This window comes from Patagioenas fasciata, chromosome 22 (genome assembly GCF_037038585.1).
Source record: "Patagioenas fasciata isolate bPatFas1 chromosome 22, bPatFas1.hap1, whole genome shotgun sequence".
In the NCBI taxonomy this organism is placed as follows: domain Eukaryota; kingdom Metazoa; phylum Chordata; class Aves; order Columbiformes; family Columbidae; genus Patagioenas; species Patagioenas fasciata.
Window position 1 is genome coordinate 1,871,354 of NC_092541.1, and position 23,238 is coordinate 1,894,591.

The 23,238-nt window shown below is 70.4% G+C and overlaps 1 protein-coding gene across 2 annotated transcripts; it reads right to left on the bottom strand.

The window, feature by feature from the left end:
- Nucleotides 1-56: 56 nt before the first annotated feature.
- Nucleotides 57-20,799, bottom strand: RARA (retinoic acid receptor alpha). Of its 2 annotated transcripts, XM_065856426.2 has the most exons (9): nucleotides 20,574-20,799; nucleotides 13,264-13,567; nucleotides 3,481-3,629; nucleotides 3,249-3,390; nucleotides 1,781-1,941; nucleotides 1,506-1,682; nucleotides 1,223-1,427; nucleotides 911-1,069; nucleotides 57-649 (listed from the first exon to the last, which is right to left on the bottom strand). In XM_065856426.2, the coding sequence occupies exons 2-9, from the start codon at nucleotides 13,439-13,441 to the stop codon at nucleotides 438-440; spliced, it is 1,383 nt and encodes a 460-aa protein (XP_065712498.2). In that variant the 5' UTR covers nucleotides 13,442-13,567; nucleotides 20,574-20,799; the 3' UTR covers nucleotides 57-437. The 2 variants fall into 2 exon arrangements, with proteins under 2 accessions (XP_065712498.2, XP_065712499.2); XM_065856427.2 differs by lacking the exons at nucleotides 13,264-13,567; nucleotides 20,574-20,799 and adding an exon at nucleotides 7,987-8,605.
- Between the last annotated feature and the right edge of the window lie 2,439 nt (nucleotides 20,800-23,238).

Sequence of the window (23,238 nt, forward strand, 5' to 3'; positions counted from 1 at the left end):
CACCGTGCCCCCTCCACCTGCACAGGCCTAAAAACCCCTCCAAACTTTTACAAAGGTTTTAAAACGTATTTATAGATATTTATAGATATTTATATATATATACTTTGCTTTCTTTCTCTTTTAAATGACTCTGCTCCCTCGGCGTGCGGGGTCTGGCCGGGTCCTCCCGGTCGGGGGGGGGTTGGCTCGGTGGTCGCGATCCCGTGTGTGCTGGTGCTGGTGGGGCCGGGGGGGTCCCCACGGCCGAGGCCGCCGCGCCCCTGAAATGTGACTCAACCAACGCACTTCGCCCGGGGCTGCGGGGGGTCCGGGGGTTCCCCACGGGGGGGTCCTGGGGCTGCGCCGGCGAGGAGTCCGCCCCGGGGGGGGAGCTGGGGCGCAGGGTGTCCCCCCCACCCCGTGTGCCGGGCTGTGTCCTGGTGCACGCCGGGCGCGGGTCACGGCGAGTGCGTGGCCGGGCTGCTGCGGTTGGAGCTGGGCGAGAGGCTGGGGCTGCAGCTGCCCGGGGGGGGCCCCAGGCTGCCTGCGCGGGGGCCGCCCGGCTGCCCCCCCAGTGTGTCCATACCCTCCGAGTTTTCCAGCATCTCCTGGATGAGCGGCGGCATCGAGCCCGGGATCTCCATCTTCAGCGTGATCACCCGCTCGGCGCCTGCGGGAAGGGTGGAGGGGTCAGCGGGGCATCCCCAAATGAGGCCCCCCCCCCCCGCCCTCCCAAACCAGCCACCCCCATTGCTCATCGCTGGGTGCTGAGGACAAGGGACACGGTCCTCAGCGTCCCTGGAGCTCGGTACCCCCTCCCGCATCCCCTCCGGAGGATGCCGTGCCCTGGGGAAGGATGAGGGAGCTTGACCCCCCACCAGGGATGCTCCAGGGGACACGGAGCCGTTTCCCCCCCTCCCCCAGAGCTCACCCTTGGCGCTGATGCTGCGCAGATCCGTGATCTTCATCAGCATCTTGGGGAACATGTGGGGCCTGTTGGGCCTCCTCTTCCTCACGTAGACCTTCAGCGCCTCCAGCAGCGGCTCCTGCAGCTTGTCCACTCTGTCGGGCTGCTCCAGGTCCTGGCGGTCTGCGGTTTGCAAGGAGGGGACACGGCGGTTACGGAGGGCACCGCAGGTCCCGTCATCACGGACACAGCCCAGCTCCAGGTGGCACAACTTGGGGATGGGGGCCATGGGCCGCTCGGGAGGGTCCCCGCACCCCGTGTCCCCCCAGCACCCACCTCCACAGATGAGGCAGATGGCGCTGAGCAGCCCCGTCTCCGCGTCGTCCATCTCCAGCGGCAGCAGCTGGTTGGCGAAGGCGAACACCAGGTCAGTGAGCGGCCCGAAGCCGGCGTTGTGCATCTGCGTGCGGTTCAGCGTCAGCCCGTCCGAGAAGGTCATGGTGTCCTGCTCCGGCGTGTAGCGCGTGCAGATCCGCAGGATCTGGGGATGCGAAAAGGGGGCGCTCAGCCCGGTGTCCCCTTCCCTCCCCTGTCCCCTCGCCCTTGTCCCCGCTCTCACCAGGATGTCGAGGCAGGCGGCTTTGAGGAGGGTGATCTGGTCGGCGATGGTGAGCGTGGTGAAGCCGGGGAGCTGCTTGGCAAACTCCACCGTCTTGATGATGCACTTGGTGGACAACTCGCTGAACTTGTCCCACAGGTCGATGTCCAGCGAGACTCGCTGCTCCGAGCTGTTTTTCTACAGCGGAATTTCGGGGGGGGGAGAGGTGATGAAACGGAGCCATAGGGAGGTGGCCACACTCCCCAATTCCCCCCCTGGGACCCCAAAAAACTCACCGTAGTGTATTTGCCGAGCTGGCAGAGCGCGGGGAAGGTCTCCTGGTGGGCTTTGCGCACCTTCTCGATGAGCTCCTCCACCTCGGGCGTGACGATGTAGCTCTCCGAGCACTCCGGCTTGGGCACGTCCTTCTTCTTCTTGTTCCGGTCATTGCGGACGGCTGCGGGGACAACGCGGTCATTGTCACCGGCCCCACTGCCACCCAGCCCCTGTCCCCCCCCAGGGCGGGATGAGGACCCTGCCACCAGCCACGGTGACAAATGGCCTGCAGAGATTTATGATAACCCCACCCCCCACCCCAAGTTTTAAGATGCAACTCGGGGTGACAGCGCTCCTGGGGGGACACAAGGCACCTTGGCGATGGGGACGGTGCTCAGCTCTGCGCTGCAAACCGACAGAGCAGGATAAACCCCAGGGAGAGAAAATGGCAGCTGAGCACCGTGTTCATCACGGGGACATGGGGACGTCCCCGAGGTGGCAGCGATATGGGCCACATCAGCCTTCGGACCCCCCATAAGCGAGCTGCTGAGCCCCCCCGGCGCTACTCAGCCCCCCAGCACCCGTCAGCACCATCCTGGGGGTCCCCCAAGGGTGGGCGGATGGGGCAGAACTCGGGGTGGCAGCTGCGCCCCGGGAGCCACCGCCTGCGGTCACGCAGCCCCGGCCACAGCGGGTGCAGCGGGCACCGCGACGATGGGCACGGAGACACCGCGAGGCCTCGGCGCCATTTATCTCCGACATCATCCATCACGCGTTGCCGGGGCAACGGGAAAGCTGTGACACAACCCCAGGGGGACCCTCCATCCCCTCCAACCAACGCGCCTGGAGCCCCCAGTGCACCCCAGCAGGGCGTCCTGTCCCCATCCCTGTCCCCATCCCGTCCCCATCCCTGTCCCCATCCCTGTCCCCATTTCGTCCCCATCCTGTCCCCATCTCTGTCCCCATGCTGTCCCCATCCCGTCATCATCCTTGTCCCCATCCCGTCCCCATCCCTGTCCCCATCCCTGTCACCATCCCTGTCCCCATCCCTGTCCCCATCCTGTCGCCATCCCTGTCCCCACCCCTGTCCCCATCCTGTTGCCATCCCTGTCCCCACCCCTGTCCCCATCCCTGTCCCCATCCTGTCCCCATCCCTGTCCCCATCCCGTCCCCATTCCTGTCCCCATCCCTGTCCCCATCCCTGTCTCCATCCTGTCCCCATTCCTGTCCCCATCCCGTCCCCATCCCTGTCCCCATCCCGTCCCCATTCCTGTCCCCATCTCGTCCCCATCCCTGTCCCCATCTCATCCCCATCCTGTCCCCATCCCTATCCCGTCCCCATTCCTGTCCCCACCTCGTCCCCATCCCATCCCCAGCCCTGTCCCCATCCCTGCCCCCATTCCGTCCCCATCCCTGTCCCCATCCCATCCCCATCCCATCCCCATCCTGTCCCCATCCCATCCCCATTCCGTCCCCGTCCGCACTCACACTCCTTGGACATGCCGACTTCGAAGCACTTCTGGAGGCGGCAGTACTGGCACCGGTTGCGCGTCACCTTGTTGATGATGCAGTTCTTGTCCCGGTGGCACGTGTACACCATGTTCTTCTGGATGCTGCGGCGGAAGAAACCCTGGGGACCCCCCCCAAAGTCCCATCAGCGCCCGGCCTGGGGACCACGGGGACCGTCCCCACCGCGGCGCGTGACGCCGGCAGCTCTCACCTTGCAGCCCTCGCAGGCGCTGACCCCGTAGTGGTACCCGGAGGACTTGTCCTGGCAGACGAAACAGGGCTTGTAGATACGGGGCAGGGGGGGGGGCGAGGGGGGGCTGGGCACGATCTCCTCCGAGCTGGTGCTCTGCGTCTCGACGGCTGCGGGGAGAACAGCGGTGCTCATGGAGAACCCCCCCCAAAAGGTAGGGCCGGACCCCCATCCCGCACCCCCCCCGACGGCGCCGGACCCACGGCCGCTGCCCCCCCACCCCGGTGCTGCCCACCCCACCCGGGGCTGGTGGGGAGAGGCCGTGAGGCGGGAAGATGCAAGTTGACATTTCCAGGCCACGGAGCCGACGTGGAATCCAGGCCGACAAAACAGACATTGAATAAAGAAAAGGAAAAGAAGACAAAAAAGGCGGAATCCCAGGAGCACCCCCCCCCCCCCCCGCCTTGGACGGCGTCGGCGCCGCGCACCCGCTCGTGTGGGCACACGCGTGTGCACGGCCCCGGGGGACTGCCTGCTGCACCCAGCACCCCAGGGACAAAGCAGGGCCCCTCGGGAGGGGACAGGGTTGGTGGCACCGCCGGCACCCCAAGGGACATCCCCGCACCCCCGCTTCGGCCACCGCATGCACAACGGCCCCGCCAGTGCACCCCAAAATCCCACGAGGTGCGTCCGCATCCCCCGTCCCCCTACAAAGGGCTCAAGCCCCCCGTGCCCAGCCCTGTCCCCCCGCCCCGGCGCAGTCCCAGCCGCAGGGGGGCGCAGCGCGGTTGGGGCGCCAGCCCCCGTTGTGGGGTGCAGCCAGGCAGGGGTTAAGTGCTCCCCGGCTCCTCCGGGATGTTTGTGAATGTTTTTGTGCAGCGGAGCCAAGCGAACCAGTTAAACAGGATATTAAAGCCCGGCCCGGCGGGGGAGCCTGCCCCCCCCACCCAACCACCACGACACCAGCCCCTGCGCCCCAAAAAGGGCCCCTGAAAAGGGCCCTGGGGATGGGGTGCTGCGGGGGGGGGGGGGGGGGGGCGCTCTGGCCAGGGGCACCCACCCCAGGGCTGAGCCCAGGGGTCCCATGGGGGCGGTGGGGCTTGGGGGGTGATGGATGAGGGATGAGGGGTGGGGGGGTCCCCGGCATGAGGTCCCCAGATGAGGCCAGGGAGTGGGGACAATGGGGACAAAGCCACACTTGGCCCCTTGAGGATGGGGATGGGTGAGGGTGCAGGGGGGGGAACCAAGGGTGGAGAGGGGGATATGGGGGTGTAGGGGGGGATATGGGGTGCGGGGTGGGGGGTATACAAGCGTGTGGGGCGGGAGGCGAGCGAGCCGGGCAGCACTTCCCAGGGCGGCACTGAATAAATCAGCGCTGCCACTCGAGGGAGCGGAGCCATTAAAGTGACGGAGAGAACGTCGTCTATAATTTATCGCCTCTTTTATATAATTTAAGAACTTCCTCGTGGAGAGCTGCACTCGCAAAATGCAGATTTGACAACATTTTGATGCGCTGGGGTTGGGGGGGGTGGGGATGGGATGCGGTTTCTCCCCACCCGCGCCGGCGCACGCTGGTGTCCCCGGCTGCGCCAGCGCCACGGGAATCCCCCGGCACCGCAACCACCGCCACGGGACCGCGGTGCCACCGGAGGGGGGACAGGGCACAGCTGTAGGGCTGGCCAGCCCCCCCGCGCCCCTCACTGCGGCATCAGGGGAGTGTGCGGAGCAGCACCCGAAGGTGCTGAGCGCCCACCATGGTGCAATCCCCCCACCCCGCTCCTGTGGGGCTGGGTGCAGGAGGGGCCAGCCGGGGACACCAGGGACCCAGGCGTCCGGGCTTGCTCCCCTCCCCCAACCCCATCTCCTCCTGGAGCAGGAGGGGCCCAGGCGTGTGTGTGTGTGTCGTCCCCCCCGTTCCGAGGAGCCCCAGCTGCAAACCAGATGCTGCGGCTCCGCCAGCATCCGCCAGCATCCCCGGGCCAACGCGCCGCCCCCGCCCGCGGCCCCGCCGGCCGCTTCCTGCCTGCGCCAAGGGACCCCGGGGCACCCCGACACCCAAAAACCCGCCCCGGCGTGGGAAAGCGCCCGCGGGGCCCCACCGTGTGCCGAGGGTGCGGGGAACCCAGGCGTCCAGGCTGCCGCCACCCTCACCACCAAGGCCACCGCGCCCTGACCGGAGCTGGGGATGGGACACAGCAGGGGACAAGGAGGGGGACACGGGGGGCAGCATGGGGTGCTGTGCCGGGTGGGACAGCCCCATGCGTGGGACAGCCCCACGGAGGGTGGGCACCCACACAGGGCTTTGCTGCGGGTGAGGATTCCACGTGCCCCAAATTCCTGCACCACCACGGGAGCTGCGGGGAAAAGGGGGTCCCGGGAGCGATGGAGTCGGAGCCCAGAGCCATGGGGGTGCGCGGGGGTGCCCACATGCCGCTGGTCCCCATGGGGCACCCTGCCCGGTGGATCTGGGGGTCCTGTCCCTGCCAGCACCCTGACCCACCCATCTGCCACCAACCCGTGCCACAGCACCGTGCTGGTACGTGCCACTGCGGTGACAGAGCGCGGCCAACACAAGGGGATGGTGGGGACACCCTGTGTACACACACAAGCCCCTGAGACCCTCACAGCACCCCACAAAACTACCAGCAGCACGTGGACCCACGCAGCACAGGGGACCCACAGCCTCAGTGGGCTCCTGCAAGCCCTTGGCAACCACCTCGTGCCTCAGTTTCCCCAGCTGCGGCATGGCGGTGGCCCCAGGGCCCGGGGAGTGGCTCTGCCCCCACGCCAGCAAGACGGCGTCCCTGGCAGCGCCAGCGCCGGGCCAGCAGCCAGCACCCCACGGCCAGCCCCACCGGGCACCGCCAAGCCGCGGCCACAGCCGTCTCTGGGGAAACTGAGGCACGGCACCTTCGACACCGGCAGCACCGCGGGCTGGCACCCTGGGCTGGGGAGACACGGCACCTCGTGTGACGTAGGGAGCGGGGCGCCCTGCCAGGGATCCCCGCCAGCACCCGCTGCTCACGTGTGCACCGAGTCACGGTCACAGTGACCACAGCCTGGAGATGCCCTGGCCTGGGAAGGGGCCCCGCACAGCACCGGGGGTTCTGTGTCCACCCAGAGCTGCCCAGCCAGCTGCAGCGCACGGGGAAGGGGTTCCGGATAGCCAGCCCCCCCATCTCCCACAAGACATGGGGGACAAGGGTCCCCGGCCACCCTGCTCAGCACAGCACGGCCCCAATGGGATCCAGGCGAGCTCAGTGCTCAGGGGACAGCACGGAACGCAGCGGCACAGCCCCTGCCCGCACGCTGCCTGCTGGGGGGCTCTGGAGGCAGCACCCCCCTCGCAGAGGCGGCGGGAGCCCCCCCGCAGCCCCGCGCCGTCCCCAGCTGCAGACAAAGGCCCCTCGCGCCGCGCTCGGTGCCAGCGGAAAGGTCGAGCGGCCCCGAGACAATGGGGGGAGCGAGAGCGCGGGGACCACGGCCACACACCCCCCGAACAGCACCGGGCACCGCACCGGGCATCACTGCAGGATGGGGGAACCGGCAGCAGGGAGAGGGACCCACTGACGCCCCGGGGACAAGGCAGCCCCCCCAGCCCTTATCGGGGTGAAAGTCCTACGGAGCCCGGCAGGACTTTCCCCGGGCCGTTATCGCTGCCCGTGGCCCCTGGGCGCCAGGTCAGCCGGCCGGCTGCCCGCTGGGGGGGCATGGGACCCCCTGCAGCCCACCCAGCCCCACTGGGTGGGCACAAAGCACAGCAGGGCCCCATGTCCCCCGTGGGGTGGCAGCCCCCGGTGCGCTGCCCGTGCCCCTGCCTGCTCCCACCACGGCGCGGAGCTGCCCGTCCGTGCCCCCCGGCTGCACAGAGCACGGGGCTGCCTGTCCCCAAGGACGGTGGGGGACACGGGGGGGACACCAGGCCGTGACCCCGCAGGGACACAGGGCAGGATCTGCCAGGGGGAGCGGGACCGGCCGGGTCCCACATAAGCACCCAGGACACCCCAGCCCAAGGGGACACCCCGATCCCCGGCGGGGCCCCCCGCTGGAGCTCCCCCCGCTCGCCCCTGCAGCAGCAGCAGGCGCAGCGGCTCTGGCGTTAATTGGATTTTGTCGGAGCCCTTATCAGGAGGGAGCGACATTGCCGGCGGAGCTGGCGCTGCCGCGGAGCCCACTCGGGAAAAGGGGGTGCGAGGGGGACCCCGGCCCTCCCCTTCACCGGGCTCAGCCGTCCCAGATCTCACCGAAATAGGACAAGGGTTGTTTATGGCCGAGCCGGCGGCATCTGCGCAGAGCTCAGCCCGGAGGCGGAGGGCACTGGGCTGGGGGGACTGAGCCCAGCACCCCCTTGGGCGCAGCACCCAGCTCAGCCCCCCGCCCCATGGCCGAGCCCCCAGCACCCATCACCCCGCACCCATCCCCGCAATCCCCCCGCTTGGGGCTGCTCTTCCCTCCCCCGGGAGGGCTCCAGCACCGGCCCGAGGCGGCGGTGAGGGGCCCGGCCGCCCCCGGGACGCAGGTACCTACAGCGGCCGGAGCTGCTCCAGGGCGGGGGGCGGCGGGGGGCCCCGCGGGGCGCGGGGGGGCCGCGCTCCGGCAGCAAACAGCCCCGGCCCGGCCCGTAGAAATCCATCCGGAGGAAGGGGCCGGGGGGCAGCCCCGCCACCGCCGCACCCTCGTACATGGCCCGGGGCCGCCGGGGGCGGCTCCCCCGGTCCGGCGGCGGGGGCGGCCCCGGGAGGTCAGCGGCCCCCCCCGCGGCAGCCGGGCCCCCGGGGCGCCCCGGGCCGCGCTGCCATGGCCGGGGAGCGGGGCCCCGCCGCTCCGCTCCGCGCCCGGGCAGGCGGCGGCGGGGGGAGAAGGAGGAGGAGGAGGAGGAGGAGGAGGAGGAGGAGGAGGAGGAGGGGGATGGGAGGAAGGCGCAGCCCCGCCGGCTCTGCGGCTCCGGCAGCCCCGGTCCCTCCCGACACCAGCCGCCTCCCCACAGCCTTAACCCGCTCCGCGCCGCGGGGCCGCCCCGGCCGCCTCCTCCTCCTCCTCCTCCTCCTCTCCGGGACGGCCGGCACCGGCCACGGCCGCGCGGGGCTGGGGGCTGCCCGGGGCCGGGGGCTGCCCGGCGGCCGGGCCTCATTTGCTTAATGGGATGCGGGTGAACTGCGGGTGAACCCGGTGGGGAAGGGCTCACCTCGCCCTGACCCCCGGCCGCCCCCCCGGGGGGCCCGTGTGTGCGTGTGCACGTATGTGTGTGTGCGTGTGCACGTATGTGTGTGTGCGTGTGCACGTATGTGTGCACGCGTGTTCCCGCTGCATGCCAAGGTATGCGATCGATTGCATCCCCTGCTGCACACGGGCCCATGTGTGTTGCTGCTGCACCGTTGCACGGGGGGGGGTGCATGTGTGTATGTGTGCAAATTCCTGCAGTGCATGGGACAGCCTGTGTGCGTGTGCATGTGTGTGCATTCCTTCCGCACACACGGACATGTGTGTGCATTCCTTCCGCACACACCAACATGTGTGTGCATTCCTTCCGCACACACCGACGTGTGTGTGCATTCCTTCTGCACATGTGTGCGTTCCTTCTGCACACATGGACACGTGTGTGCATTCCTTCCACACACATGGACATGTGTATGCATTCCTTCTGCATGTAACATGTGCGTTCCTTCCGCACATACATGTGTGTGCATTTCTTCCACACGTGTGCATTCCTTCTGCACACACATAATACATGTGTGTGACATAGTGTTCCCCATCAGGCACAGAAGCCACACACACGTACACGTTAGCATATGTGTGTGTCCCCATGCGTGCGCACACCCCCCCTGCACATACATGTGTTTGCGTGTGGCCCATGTGCCGCACGCCCCTCCCGTACCCATGCACGCAGGTCTCCACGGGAGGTGCCACCCCAAGCCCAGGGCTGCCCACACGGCACAGCCCCATCCCACACGGCACAGCCCCATCCCACACGGCACAGCCGGCTTGGCGCCGCTGCCCACACCCCGGCAGGGACAGCGGCCACAGGGCCGGGCTGGCAGGACGGGTACTGGCAGCCCCGATGGTGCCACTTCCCCCGCCGCGCCGGTAACCTCCCTGCCACACGCTCTCACCCACCCACCTTCCCTTACTGCAGCACAGCACCACCGGCACAGCCGCCCCGCAGGGCCCAGCCCTGGCACGCAGCCTCTGCCACCCCGGGGGGGCACGGAGGGAGACCCCAGGATGCTGCAGGGTGCATCCGAACACCCCTTGATTCTGAGCACACGCACGTGCGGCCAGACCTCGATGGGACGACGCGGGTGCTGCTGTGCACGCCCGCCTTGCACGGCCACACGCGGCAAGCAGGGAGCGTGCACGAGCAGCTGTGCGTGTGTGCACGCATGGCAGAACGCACACGTATGGCAGAATGTACACATATGGCAGAACGCACCCATACGGCAGAACGCACACCCCCTTGCACACCCAACGTCCCGGCCCTGCACATACTCGCAAACCCCTCCAGCTCTAAGTGAGCAGCTTGTATTTCCAATCTGGCCCCCCAAAGAAAGGGGGGGAGAGGGGAGAGAAACAAAAAGGAATAAGAAAAAGGCCGGGAGGCGCGTGCGTGTGTGTGTGTGTGTGTGTGTGCGTGTGTGTGTGTGTGCATGCGTGTGTGTCTGCACAGAGCACATCAGCAGCGCCTGTTTAAATAATAATAGAAAGTCAAAGGCTTTGCTTAGCCAGCAGGTTTCTGAACAAAAGCCCAGCGCTCCTCCAACTTCCTGCAGCGAACATGACAAATGTCTGCTTTGACTCATTTACCAGCGCTGGAAAGAATGTGGCTGCGACGGAGGGGACGGCGGAGGGGACGCGGGCCGGTGGCACCGCTCGGTTCGTCCGCGGCACGGCCGCTGCATCGCACGCACGCCGGCGGCCGTGCCGTCCCGCCGGGCAGCGCTTCCCATCCCGCGACGGCGGCAACAGGAAGAAGCTGAGATTAAAAATCCCCAAGTCTTAGTGCAGAAGCCAAGAGGAACTGGGCGAGGGGAGCGCCCCGCACGCAGCCCTGCGGGGACGGTGGGGACACCCCACCACGCACCATGTCACACCGCCACATCCTGACACCAGAATGGGGCGCCCAGCTTGGCAGCATCTCCAGGCCTAACTCATGGGGGTGGCCGATGCTCTGGGGAGGACAAGGTAACCCCATGAAGGCGATGGCGACCCAGCCCCAAAGCCCATGGGGACACCGCTCTCTTGTCCCCAGAGTCAGCTTGGGGAGCGCGGGGTCACAGCCCCAGCAGACAACGGGACGTGGGCAGGGACCCCCACACAAACCCACGCATCGCAGCCTGGGGTACAGGGTGCCCAGCCCCGGCCCCTTCCCCCCATCCCCACGCTGGCACCTCGGGGCCCCCGCAGCCCCCTCCCGCCCGCCCACTTCAAAAGACCCCATTTATCCCCTTCAGCGGCTTTTGAGCGCAGCGGCGAATTCCCGGCCGGCGCAGGCAGCTCCCCCCGGCCCCCGTGACAGTGATAGAAAACCTCCGCCGTAATGGGCTTTCCCAGGCGCGGGGGCCAAACACCCAGCCCGGCCTCATCAATCTTCCCCGGGCGGGGATGGGGGGGTCCCCAGCACTACACCCCGCAGGAGCTCCCCATCCCCTGCCCCAAGCGGGGCCCCGCTGCCCCCCCACCCCCACACCCCCAGCCTGAGGCCCCCAGCCTGCAGGGAGCACGTTTTGCTCATTAATTTTTAAAAATTAATTAATTACGGGGCGCTGCGGGGGAGCGGCTGCGGCGCAGAGGAAACCAGAGCCAGCGGGTTGGGTGACAGGCTGGGCCCGGCCGCGGGGCCCCCCGGCCCAGCAGCCAAGAGCGGGGCCGAGGGGGGGGGCCCTGGCTGCTGGGGGAGGGGGCCGAGCGGGGTCCCATTTCCAGCAGCCTGGGAACCAGGGCGGAGGGAGAGCCCGGGGTGGGGGGGCGGGTGCAATGGGCAGGAATCCCTCGTGTCCCCCCCCTCCATGGGGACAGCCAGGCCACGGGGGAGTCCTTGGGGATGGGGCCGAGGGCGCACGCACCGACACGCGTGCACACACCTGGCGTGGGGACACGCACACCCCCTCGCACACTTCCTACACACGCAGACCCCCCCGCGCAGCCCCAGCGCGCACACGCGTGTGCACACCCCCTTGCACGGCGTGCGCACGCCCCCTCCCACCCCGCAGCGTGCGCGCCCCGTGCACACCCGCCGTGCCAGCGCACACGTGCTCACACGCAGCGCTGAGCGTGCGGGGGCCCCACGCTCACCCCGGTGCCCCCGCCACCGTCCCCAGCGCACCCCGGGACGCCCCACATCGGGGGGGCTGTGCCGGGGGGGTGGTGCCAGGGGGTCCCCAGGGCTGTCCCCATGTCTCCGGTCGCTCTCTATTTGTGGCACGAAGGTCACGCTTCCCTGCGCCGGGGGCAAAGCACACAGCACCACAGGGCTGGATGCGGCACCAGCGGTTCCTCTGCAGCTCCAACGCCACCAGACCCCCGGCACAACACCCACGGCACGGGGGGGGCACCCAGCCGAACCCCGGGTGGGGATTCTGCACCCCCAGGAGCGCCCAGCTGGATCGGCCCCGGGGCCGTGCAGCTGCGGCACATCTGGCAAGGGTGGGCCGGCAGCAGGGACGGACGCGTGCGAGGAGGGGGTGGCTGCACCAGACCCCTCCATGGCCCCCCCAGTCCTGCATCCGCCCAGAATCCCTGGGCCCCCAACTGGAGAAGGCCAAGGGGAAACTGAGGCACAGTTCACCCAGCAGCCCCAGGGCACCCCCAGCCCCATCCCCAGTGTCAGGGAAGCCGGGGTGGGGGGAGCACAGGGGCCCCCCCAGCCCATTCCCACAACACCGTGCGGCGGGAACGGCCCCAGAGCCAGCGCGGGGGAGGGGCCCCACCCGCCGCCACCCAGTCGCTCAACTGGTCCCACTGGGTCCCACCGCCGCCGGGGTGGTTCCGGCGGGGGACAGCGCCCGGGGCTGGCCCTGCCTGGGCCTGCATCGTCCCCTGGGGCCAGGGAGGGGCCGGGGGGGGCCCCCGCCACACCCCAACCCACGGGGGCCTCCCCGACAGCGGGTGCCGCGGGGCACCCACACTGGCGCGGCGCGAGAACGGGCAAGGGCGGCCATCCATGGTGCTGGGGACGGGGACGGGTCCGCTGCCGCCCAGCAAGGGTGTGGGGAAACTGAGGCACGCCGGGGCGGCGGAGCGGAGAGGAGCGCGGCCGGGAGCCCACTTCCCGCGGCTCCCAGCTGCCGGCGCGGCGGGGTGGTGATTACCGGGGCCGTGATGGACGACCCTGTCAGGGGGAAATTGAATCAGGAGCAGACGCGATGATTGCCTTCATCGCCTCCCCCACGCGCGGCCCCCGCGCCGACGGCGAACAAAGAGCCGCCGCGGGGACGCAGCACCGCATCGGCCTCCCCGGGCCCCCAACACCGCCAAGCCCCCCGGCACAGCCGCGGTGGGTGCCGGGGACAAGCAGCAGCCCCTAAGCAGGGCCAGCTGCGCCGTTAACAGCCGGGGTTTAAACACAGCCATTAACGAAGGCGGACGCAGCGGTAATTAACTCGCACACACCCCGCCGGGCGCTGCTGCCCGCTCCGTGCCTCAGTTTCCCCAGCAGCAACACAAACACATGGAGGTACCCCCAAACACAGCTCCCCATGGGCGACGGACGCAGCGGTCAGTGCCACTGCCCCGGCGCAGGTTACAGACCCCACACACCCCCATGGCACACGGGGGTCCCACCGACCCCCCCGGGACCGCGGTACTCACTGGCAGGCGAGGGGGTGCTGTATCCGCTGACGGGCAGCTGGTGCTGGATGCCGGCCAGTGTGCTGGGCGGTGAGAGCCCCCCCAGCATGTGGGGGAAGAAGAAGGCGTAGGGGGACACGGGGTAACCGTTGAGGTGCGCCCCCCCAGGCGTGGGGCAGGAGCTGCTGTTGCTGGCCATGGCGGGGTCTCCGGCGCAGGGCGGGGATCTCAGGCGCGGGGTGCGGGGGCCGAGCAGAGCATGGGGCACCCCCGGTGACCCGCTGCCCGGCGGTTGTCCTCGCTGGTGGCACTGGGTCCTGCAACGCTGCGGGGGGAGCAGAGAGTGGGGTTAGCAGAGGGGCTGGGACACCCGCTCCCCACCCTGATGTGGGATCTACCCGTGCCTCAGTTTCCCCGGACACCCCGCCGGGGGCTGCATCCCCTCCCGGCCCCAGGAGGGCGCAGCCGGCCGGGCCCAGCGCTCCCCACCAGCTTCACAACAATCCCCAGATTAACAACACCACGGCCAGCGGGGCCGGCAGGCGCAGGTCACTAATCCCGGCTTAGTGGGCAGGGGACAGGGGGACAGCGTGGGGACACTGCAGCCCCACAGTGTACAGGACACCCCCTTGGGCCGGGAGCCACACGATGGCCCTAAACGTGCTCCCCAAGCCCGGCCCGGGAGCAGGGGCGCACAGGGCACCCCGGGGGGGCAGCAGCCTCTGCCCAGCCCAGGGGACTGCGAGGCAGCCAGGGAGGGGACAGGCACGCTGAGGTCCCCTGAGGACAGTGGCTCCGCTCCAGCCCGGCTCTGCCGTCACGGCCGCGCTGCCCCGCCAGCTTCGCTCCTCCCACACCTGCACCGAGCCGGAGGGGACTCAACCGGGGCAAGAAGGGGCTCAACCCCCCCCAGGACCCGCACCCGGGGGCTCAGCCTGGCACAGGCTCGGGCTCTGCCCATTGCGGCGCAGCCCCCGCGCTGTGCCGTGTGCCGGACCGTGCCGGCAGCTCCCACGCCAGCCCAGTGGGGCACGGACCCCACGGCCCAAGCCAGGGCGGGGGGCAGCGGTGGGAAGGGGGGCACGAGGCTTTCACAATCCCAGGCTGGCTGTTTATTTAAGCGCTGGCGCGGGGCCCGGCGGGGGCTGTTTATTTGCCGAGAGTGCTGGCTCCCGGCCCCGCGGAGGCGGAAAAGGATCCAGAGGAACAAGGCTGGGCCGCCCGGCGAGGCACTGGGGAGGGGCCGGGATGGGCACGGCCCTGCCTGCCCCCCCCAGCACACAGCTGGGTGCACCCGCTGCAGGCAGGACCCCCATCCTCCCAGCTCACACCGGCACCCACAGCCCCGGCGCTGCCCCCCACCCGTGGGGACCCGCTGGAGCGCCCATGGGGAAACCCACGGTCCAGCCGGGCACCCAAGGGTGGCTGGGGGTGGGTCACAGGGTGCCCTGCCGGGCACTGCAGCGTGTGCCGGATTCCCATGGGCACCGCCAGGGCACGGTGCCGGCTGCCGGGTCAGCATCTGCGTGGCACAGGGGCCACGGCTCAGCCCCAGCGAGGGGACAGCCCTTGCTTGGGGTCTCCACATTGTGTCACAGGGTCCCTGGCCCCCCGGTGCTGCCCGTGGCCCCCCAGCTACGCCATGGCCCCCGAGCCATGCCGGCCGGGGGGGGCAGCGGGGAGGGAGGCGCGGGAGGAACCGTTTATGTTTGCCGGTGCCAAGTGCTCCCCGGGCACCACGCCAGCCGTGCCGGGGCCCAGTTACTCAACCCCCTCTTGCCCCTACCCCAGCAAGGCCAGCACGGCCATCACACACCCCTGTCCCCAGCGGGTGGCTGCCAGCCCCCCCAGCACCTTCCCAATGTTCCCATGGGACCAGCGGCAGCCAAGAGGGGCAGGGAGTCCAGCTGGCCCCACTCCTGTGGGTCTCCCTGGGTAGAAGGATCTGCACCCCTAAGAGCCCCCATGGGCCCCCTGTGCCAGCACAGCCCCCCACACACTGCTGCTCTGCAACCAGGGGGTCCTGAGTGTCCCCAACGGGGGTCCTGGCCAAGCCCTGCTCCCCCAGCACCCCAGCCTGGGGCCGCGGGCCTGCGCTCGCCCTCCCTGACGCCTTTTCCTCCAGTCCCCGGCAGGAGCTGGACGGGGCCCGGAGCTTCCTGGAATCCAGCGCCTGGCTCCAGCCCCGTGGAACACACGGCCGTGGGGCCCGCGCCAAATCCCAGCCACGAGGAACCTCCCGCCCAAGCCGGGGGCGGCCCCCGGGAGCGGACGGATGGACGGATGGACGCACAGACTGGAGCCATTCCCAGGGCTGGGGGGACCACGGCTGCCCGAGCCACCCGCCACCCCGAACCGGGGTACAAAGCCCACCCCACACACTCAGGTCAGGCAGCATTGACACAACACCCCCAAGAGACCCCTTCTGAAAATGCAGCCCCCAGCCATAACCACAGAGCGCATCCTGCACCTGGCAGGGCCAACACCAACCGCAGAGCGACAGCGGTCACACCGGGACGGCAGCACCGCGACACCCACCTCCCCCGCGACCGCCACCGGCGCTGCCCGCCGAAGGGGACAGGCAGCCCCCCCAAACACCCCACGGGCACCCTGAACCCCCCCGGCACAGGCAGCACCCCCAGTGCCCACGTCACACCACCAAACGCAGCCGCGCTTCCTGCCAGGGCACACGGCGATGGCAGCGCCAGCGCCCGGATGTGACACGCCGGTGAGCGGGGGCACCGCCCTGTTCCCCCCTTGGCACCGCGGGGACAAGCAGGGCCGGGGGTGCCTGGCGGGGCGGCGAGGAGTGACCGAGCCCTTCCTGTCATGCCTGCGGGCACCGCGCTCCTGGCCGCAGCTTCCCCTCGCCACTCTCGATTCCTGGGGGGGGACAGGTTTCAGTTCAGCCCCAGCCCCGCTGCCACGCTCCCCTGTCACCCCAGACCCTGCCACCGCGCTCCCCTGCCACCCCAGACCCTGGCACCGCGCTCCCCTGCCACCCCAGACCCTGGCACCGCGCTCGCCTGCCTTGGTGCCACTGCCACCCTGAACCCTATCACCATGCTCCCCTGCCACCCTGAACCCCGTCACCATGCTCCCCTGCCACCCTGAACCCTATCACCATGCTCCCCTGCCACCCTGAACCCCGTCACCATGCTCCCCTGCCACCCTGAACCCCGTCACCATGCTCCCCTGCCACTCTGAACCCTGTCACCATGCTCCCCTGCCACCCCAGACCCTGTCACCCCAATCTCCTGCCCTGGCACAGCTGCCACCCCAGACCCCACCACCCCCGCCTCCTGCCAGCCCACTCCGCTCCCCAAATCCTGCAGGAGCGGCTGCCGCCCCACGTCCCCCATCCTCAGCGGGACAGGCCCCAGGGTCACCCCTGGCGTCCGGCCGTCCCCATGGGCAGAGCGGGGTGTGCTGTGTCCCGGGGGGGAGCAGGGTGGCCCCGCTCGGCTGGCAGCCTCCCGGGCAGGGCAGGAAGCGCCCGTGGAGCCGCGGTGCGGTCGCAGCCTGCGGTTTCCTCGCTGCTGTCAGCACCCAGCCCGGGGTGGCCTCACACGCGAGGCCAAGAACCCGGCCACCCCTGGCACCCCCGGCTGAGCCAGCGTCACACCGGGGGCACGAGGTGCCCCTCATCAGAGCCGCTAAGCGAGACCCCCCCCTCTCCTCCCCGTATCCCCAAAGCCTCCCGGCCGTGAGTCACCGTCACGTTTCTCACGTCCCCAGGCAGGCGTGAATCATGGCCCAGCCCGGCGGCAGGGCCGGAGCCGGCGGCACACGCGGTGTGCGCCAGAGCCGAGCCTGTCCGCAGCTCCCGCTCAGGGGGATCGGGGGTTTGCTGCGGACCCCAGGACTCACAAGCTACTCCCACAAGCCAGCAAGTGCACCCAGGGGTTTGCTCAGCCCCAGTGCCAGCGATCCACGCCAGGCCACCCCGGCTCCCACCAGTACGGACACAGGGTCAGGGACCCCACGTGGGACAGCGTCCTCGCTGCTGGGGATGGCGTCTGTGCCGGTCGCCCCACTCTGCGGGGCACACGGGCACCCCAGGGAGTGACTGCCAGCCCCGTGGCGTGGGTCCCCGCTCCAGCGCCCCCCACGTCCCTCTGCCGGGTGGGAGCCACAAACTGAAATTCCACCTGTCGCGGCCAGGCCAGCTCCAGTTACGCGGGGAACGCGCCGCTCCGGTTACACCTCCCGCACCCGCCGCCAGACGCGCCATTCTTCTGCGGGAACAGGTGCCCCGGCCCCCGCCACGGCCCCCCGGGCGGGCACGGCTGTGCCACGCTGCCACCGGCACTGCCCCGGCCCCGTGGGTGCCGGCTCACTGGATATGGAAGGAGCCGGCCAGCTCGGCTCAGCCACAAACACCCAGCGGTGCCCGGGCCAGCCCGGCACCGCAGGACGGCCCCGCAGCACCGTGGGGACAACACCCCCGCACTGCCCGCCCATGGAGGGGGGGACCAGCCCGGCCCCCACCCGCAGTGGGATGAACCCAGGGTGCTGCTTTGGGGTGGGATCGTGGTCCCGCGGTGCCCTGTCCCAGTTCCCCCGGACTCCCGGGAAGCAGCGCGGCAGCCGCTCGCGGCAGCCCCGGTTGTTTTTAGCCCTGGATGCGGCGCGCAGCCGGCGCCCTGGGAACGGCGTGCCGGGAACAGCGCGGCCCCAGACAGCCCTTTCTGGCTCGGCGACAGCCGGCAGACAAGTGCAGCTGGCTGCGCCGCCGGCCGCGGCACGGGGCCGCTCGGGACACGGCGCCCGCGGCTGGCGTGGGTGGACCCGGCGGGCAGGCGGCCGCGCGACACCTCCGGACACCGGGATTTGGTGGCACCGTGCCCTCGGCTTGGGCAGGCTCCCGGGGGCCGGGATCAGGCCAGGTTGGGATCTGCCGTACCTGGGGGAGCCAAACCGCCCTTGGCCGCGGGCGCTGCAGGAGGGCGTGCAGATGCGCGGCAGTGCCATGTCCCCCCGCCACGGCCTCGCAGCTGTGGCGCAGCCGGGAACGGCGGAGGCCGAGGCGGGCGCACGCGGCCCCTCGCCGGGCCCTGCCACGAGCCACCCCCCGCTAAGCCGCCTCCAGCCGCAGGGAGATTAACCCATTTTCCGTAATCAGCACATGTGTCACCGCAGATATGATCGCAGCCCCCCCCACGCCTGCCAGCACCGCAGCCCATCCCCCACCCCGAGCTGGCACTGCCACGGGGGGCCCTGGCACAGGGGTGCCCCATGGCGTGGGGCACATGTGGGTGCTGGGGGTCCCTGGGCATGTGCTGCAAGGGCCCCATAGCTCTGCCAGCCGAGGGCCCCCCCGAAGCTTCACAGCAGCACCCCAAAAAGATTCAGGGGACCCCAGAGCCCAGCCAACCCCAGGCTGGCAGCGCTGGCACCGGCGCGGGGCTGTTCCCAGGGCACACTCTGCCCACGGCCGGCGCAGTCGAGTGTGGCACGTCGACACGCCAGAGCCTCCTGGTTATAAATAGAGCCGGAGCCGCGGAGCTGGTGAATCCCAGCGCCGCAGGGCAGGCGGCGGCACGGGGCCCTCCCCAGGCTCCGCAGCCGTGACGCCGCTGCCGGCACGGAGACCGAGCGCTGGGGACACGGCAGGTGTGCAAGGACAGCCGAGCAAAGCCGGGCATCCCGGCCGGGACACGGCACCCGCGGGCAGCGCCGGATGGGGAGCAGGGCCCTGCCCTCCTCTGCTGGCATCACCCGTGTCACCTGGGGGGCCACAAGCCGAGCGGCAGACGAAAGGCCAGGGACTCACCGGCGTAACGGTGCGAGCACTCGTGGGGCCATGCGTGTCCCTGCGCCACAGCAAGGTCACCCCCAAGGGCAGGGCGCGGGGCCCACGGGTGACATATGGCCCGGGAGTGGCGGCCGCGGGGCCGCTAAGCCAGCGAGTCGTCACCCGCTAATCCCAGCGCGGAGGCCGGCGGTCAGGGCGCTGCACCCCGAGCCACCGGCCGGCGCTTGCCCAGCACCCCCAAGTGGGACGGCCACCCCCGCAGTGGGGAGCGCTGTGGTCACCGCGGGGCAGCCCCCGCATCCCCCCCATCACCCGCTGTGCTGCGGGATGGCCCCCACCGCCCAACGGGGTCAAAGGTCAGAGGCACAGATTTAGGGGCCGCCGCGGCTCTAGGGGTCAGGGGCTCTACACCCCGACCCCCCCAGCCTGGGGAGCTGCTGCCCGGTCCCGGGGGGGCTTCCCTCACCCACGGTGCTGCACCCGCTGGGGCAGCCCCCCCCTCACCCCGACTGCCAGGGGACCGCGGGGGCTCCGTCGTCCCCGGGCATCTGCTGCGGTGATGGAGGCGGCGGCCGGCGCCCCCCGCCCGGCCCCCCCGGCCCCGCCGCCGCGCCAGCGCCCTGTCAGCCGCGGAGAGCGATGGCTTCCTCCGCCCGCCGGCCAGGAAACGCCGCAGACGCCGCTCCCGCCCCCCGGACCCCGGCCCCCGCCGCCCCCGGCCCCGCTCACCCGCCGGCTGCGCCGCAGCCCCCCCGAACCCCGAAAAGGGGAAGCGGCCCCGGCCCCTGCCCCCCCATGCCCGCCCCCGCCGGGGAGCGAGGGGAACGTGGCTGCGCGCACCGGTGGCCCGGGGGGGGGCTCCGGTTCTTCCGGGGGGGCACCCCCAGCGCTGCGCTCCGCGGCGGTGCCGCGGCCCCCCCGGGGCGATGTGGAACCGCAGACCCCGCGCCGCGGGTGCCCCGAGCCCTCACCGGGGTGGGGGGGCCGCGCTGAAGCTCGGGAGCGCACGGTCAGGCGGCACCGGGAGAGGGGACCCCCAGCATCGGTAATCGGGGGGACCCTGCTCGGCCAAGGCCGGGGCGGGGGGGGGAAAAACCGTGATCTGGAACGGGGGCGGGGGGCAACGCTGCCCCTCCGGGGCTCACGGCAGCCTCAGGCGGGCGGGGGCCCTCGCCCCCCCCGCAGGAAGCCCACTACCGAGACGGAGCGAGGGGGATCTCCGGGATTCCCCGGTTACCGGAGGGGGATCCCCAGCGCCGCCTCCCGGGGGGGGGACCCACAGCCCTGGGACCCCTGAGACGCCTCTACCAGGGCAGGACCCCCAGCAGCCCCTCCCGGGGCGGGGACACCCCGGCCAACCGGGGGTGGGGTAGTCCCGGGAACACATCTGGACGGCACCGACCACCCTCCCCCGGTCCCAGCACCCCCGCGAACGCGGCGACCGCCCCCCCCCGCCCACCGGCACAACGCGCTGGGTCCCGCCGCAGCGGCTCCCAAGCCCAGGTACCGGGGAGACGGCACCGGAGCCACACCAAGAGCCTCCCTCCCCACCAGCGGGGGGCCCACTCGTTACCTGATCACGGAAGCTCCGCACCGAGATCCTCAAACCGGGGAAGCTCCCGGTGGCGGTTGCATGGCGGCGGCGGCGGAGAAGCCACGGGGAGCGACCCGGTGTAAGGCGGGGAGAACCGGGGGGAGGCTTAACGAGCGGCGGCCGCGGCCATTGCGAGTCATGTGCTCGCGGGGAAACTTTACCCGGGGCTGGGCCGGGCCGGGCGGCGACGGCGGCGGCGGCGGCGGAGGGCGGGGGGGGCGGTGAGCGAGGTGCCGCCCCTCCCGCCGGCCCCGCCCACGCCCCGCCCCGCCAGCCAATGGGGCGCCGCCTACGCGGCGCCCCATTGGCTGGCGGGGCGGGGCGTGGGCGGGGCCGGCGCTCCATTGTAACTCTTTGAAGTCTCCAGAAGGCGGAAGGGGAGAAAGTGGGTGCGCGCGCCGCGCGTAACGGGGGGGGCTCTTAAAGGGGCCGCGCAACCGCAGCCTCACAGGATCCCAGAACGTCAGGGGTTGAAGGGACCTGGAAAGCTCATCCAGTGCAATCCCCCCATGGAGCAGGAACACCCAGCTGAGGTTCCACAGGAAGGGGTCCAGGCGGGTTTGAATGTCTGCAGAGAAGGAGACTCCACAACCTCCCTGGGCAGCCTGGGCCAGGCTCTACCACCCTCACCATGAAGAAGTTTCTTCTCATCTCTAAGTGGAACCTCCTGTGTTCCAGTTTGCACCCATTGCCCCTTGTCCTGTCACTGGTTGTCACCGAGAAGAGCCTGGCTCCATCCTCCTGACACTGCCCCTTTCCATATTGATCCCCATGAATGAGTCCCCCCTCAGTCTCCTCTTCTCCAGCTCCAGAGCCCCAGCTCCCTCAGCCTTTCCTCACACAGGAGATGCTCCACTCCCTTCAGCATCTTGGTGGCTGCGCTGGACTCTCTGCAGCAGTTCCCTGTCCTTCTGGAACTGAGGGGCCACAACTGGACACAATATTCCAGGTGTGGTCTCCCCAGGGCAGAGCAGAGGGGCAGGAGAACCTCTCTGACCTACTGACCACCCCCTTCTAACCCACCCCAGGTACCATTGGCTTCCTGGCCACAAGGGCCCAGTGGGATGGGATGGGATGGGATGGGATGGGATGGGATGGGATGGGATGGGATGGGATGGGATGGGATGGGGGACACAGCTGGGTGGGTCTCTGAGCAGCCCCAGGGGGGCAGGATGGGGGTTCCCTGAGCTCCCCCAGGCTCAGAGGGACGTGGCTGGGGGCCACCCATGGTCCCCATGAACTCTACAGTGTCTGTACCCAACGGGGGGTTCCTCAGCCACCTACCTGCCCCTGGCAAAGCCGCTAACCCAGGGATGGGGACACGGTCAGGGACAGTGACACGGGCTATCAGCTGTGCTGCTGCAGCCGTGATGCCACCACTGCCACCAGCAGCCCCCACCCCAGGTCCTGGTGGCAGTCCCAGCACCCCCTTGTCCCTCACACCGCACCAGCCTGCTCACCATGGGCATGTGAGGGGTTAAAGCAATTTGTCTGTGAAAAAGGGAAGAAAAAGGACAACCACAGCCTGCCCTGGGAAGGCACACGTGTGAGGACCCAGGCAGCCTCACCACCTGCCCCATGGGGGTCCCGCTGCCCCCCAGGCCCACAGGTGCCCATCAGGCCCCGCGGGATCCACAGCAAGAAGGTTGGGGGGCTGCTCTGAGCCTCAGTTTCCCCTGAGAACGAGGGGAGACACCCCAGGCACCCACAGCCCCCTCCCCAGCACGCCAGCCATGCCGGCCGCGGCGAGGCCGGGCCGCCGGCATGTGCTCAGCCCAGAGGAATGTGCCAAATCACTCCCAGATGTGCGCGGCCGCCAGCCCACCGCCCCCTCCGCGGCCCACCGGGGTGGGCACCCCGCACCCATCACCCCACCGTGGGGCCGGACCCACCGCCGGCTGCACCCCACCCGGCCACGGGGCCGCGGCGTCGGGGTGCCGAGGTCCGGCAGGACAGCGGGGCGCTGGGCGCGGGTGGGAGGTGGCGGCGGGACAGGGCTGTGTCCCCGGTGTCCCCATCCCGGTGCTGGCACAGCGGGGTCGCGCGGGGTCCTGCCCCGCACCCCCGGCCCCGGTGCCCGGCAGGAGCGCAGCCGAGCGGAACGGGGCTGTCAGATGGAATCTGGGTGCCGGCGGTGACGGCGCGGCGGGAGGGGACCGTGCCCGCCACGTGGCCGCTTATGTAAGGAGAGTGCAAGGGAGGACAGGGAGACAGCCGGGGCACCGGGGACACCGCCGAGGGGACACGGGGCCCCCGCCGCGCACGTGCGGGCGGGCGCGCAGCCGGACACGCCGGGGGCTGCACCGGGCGCTGCCCGGCCCCACGGGCACCTCACGTGTGCGCCGGAGCAAGGGGACGTGGGCACACGTGTGCTGGTGTGGGGGGACATCTCTGCCAGTCCCCAGCCACCCCGCGCGGCTGCTGACCCAGCTGGGCCTGCGCGTCCTTGGGCGTCCTGGGTGTCCCCGGGTGTCCCGGGGCTGGCAGAGATGTCCCCAAGCCGCAGAGCTCCCATCACGGCGCTGCCGACCCCTCGCCGAGCGGTGACGAACGGCTCCAGCGGGGGCTCCGGCACCCGCACAGCTGAATCCGTCTGCGCTATCGATTTTTCATCCACTGCGGCAGAAATCAGAGCCGGGGCGGC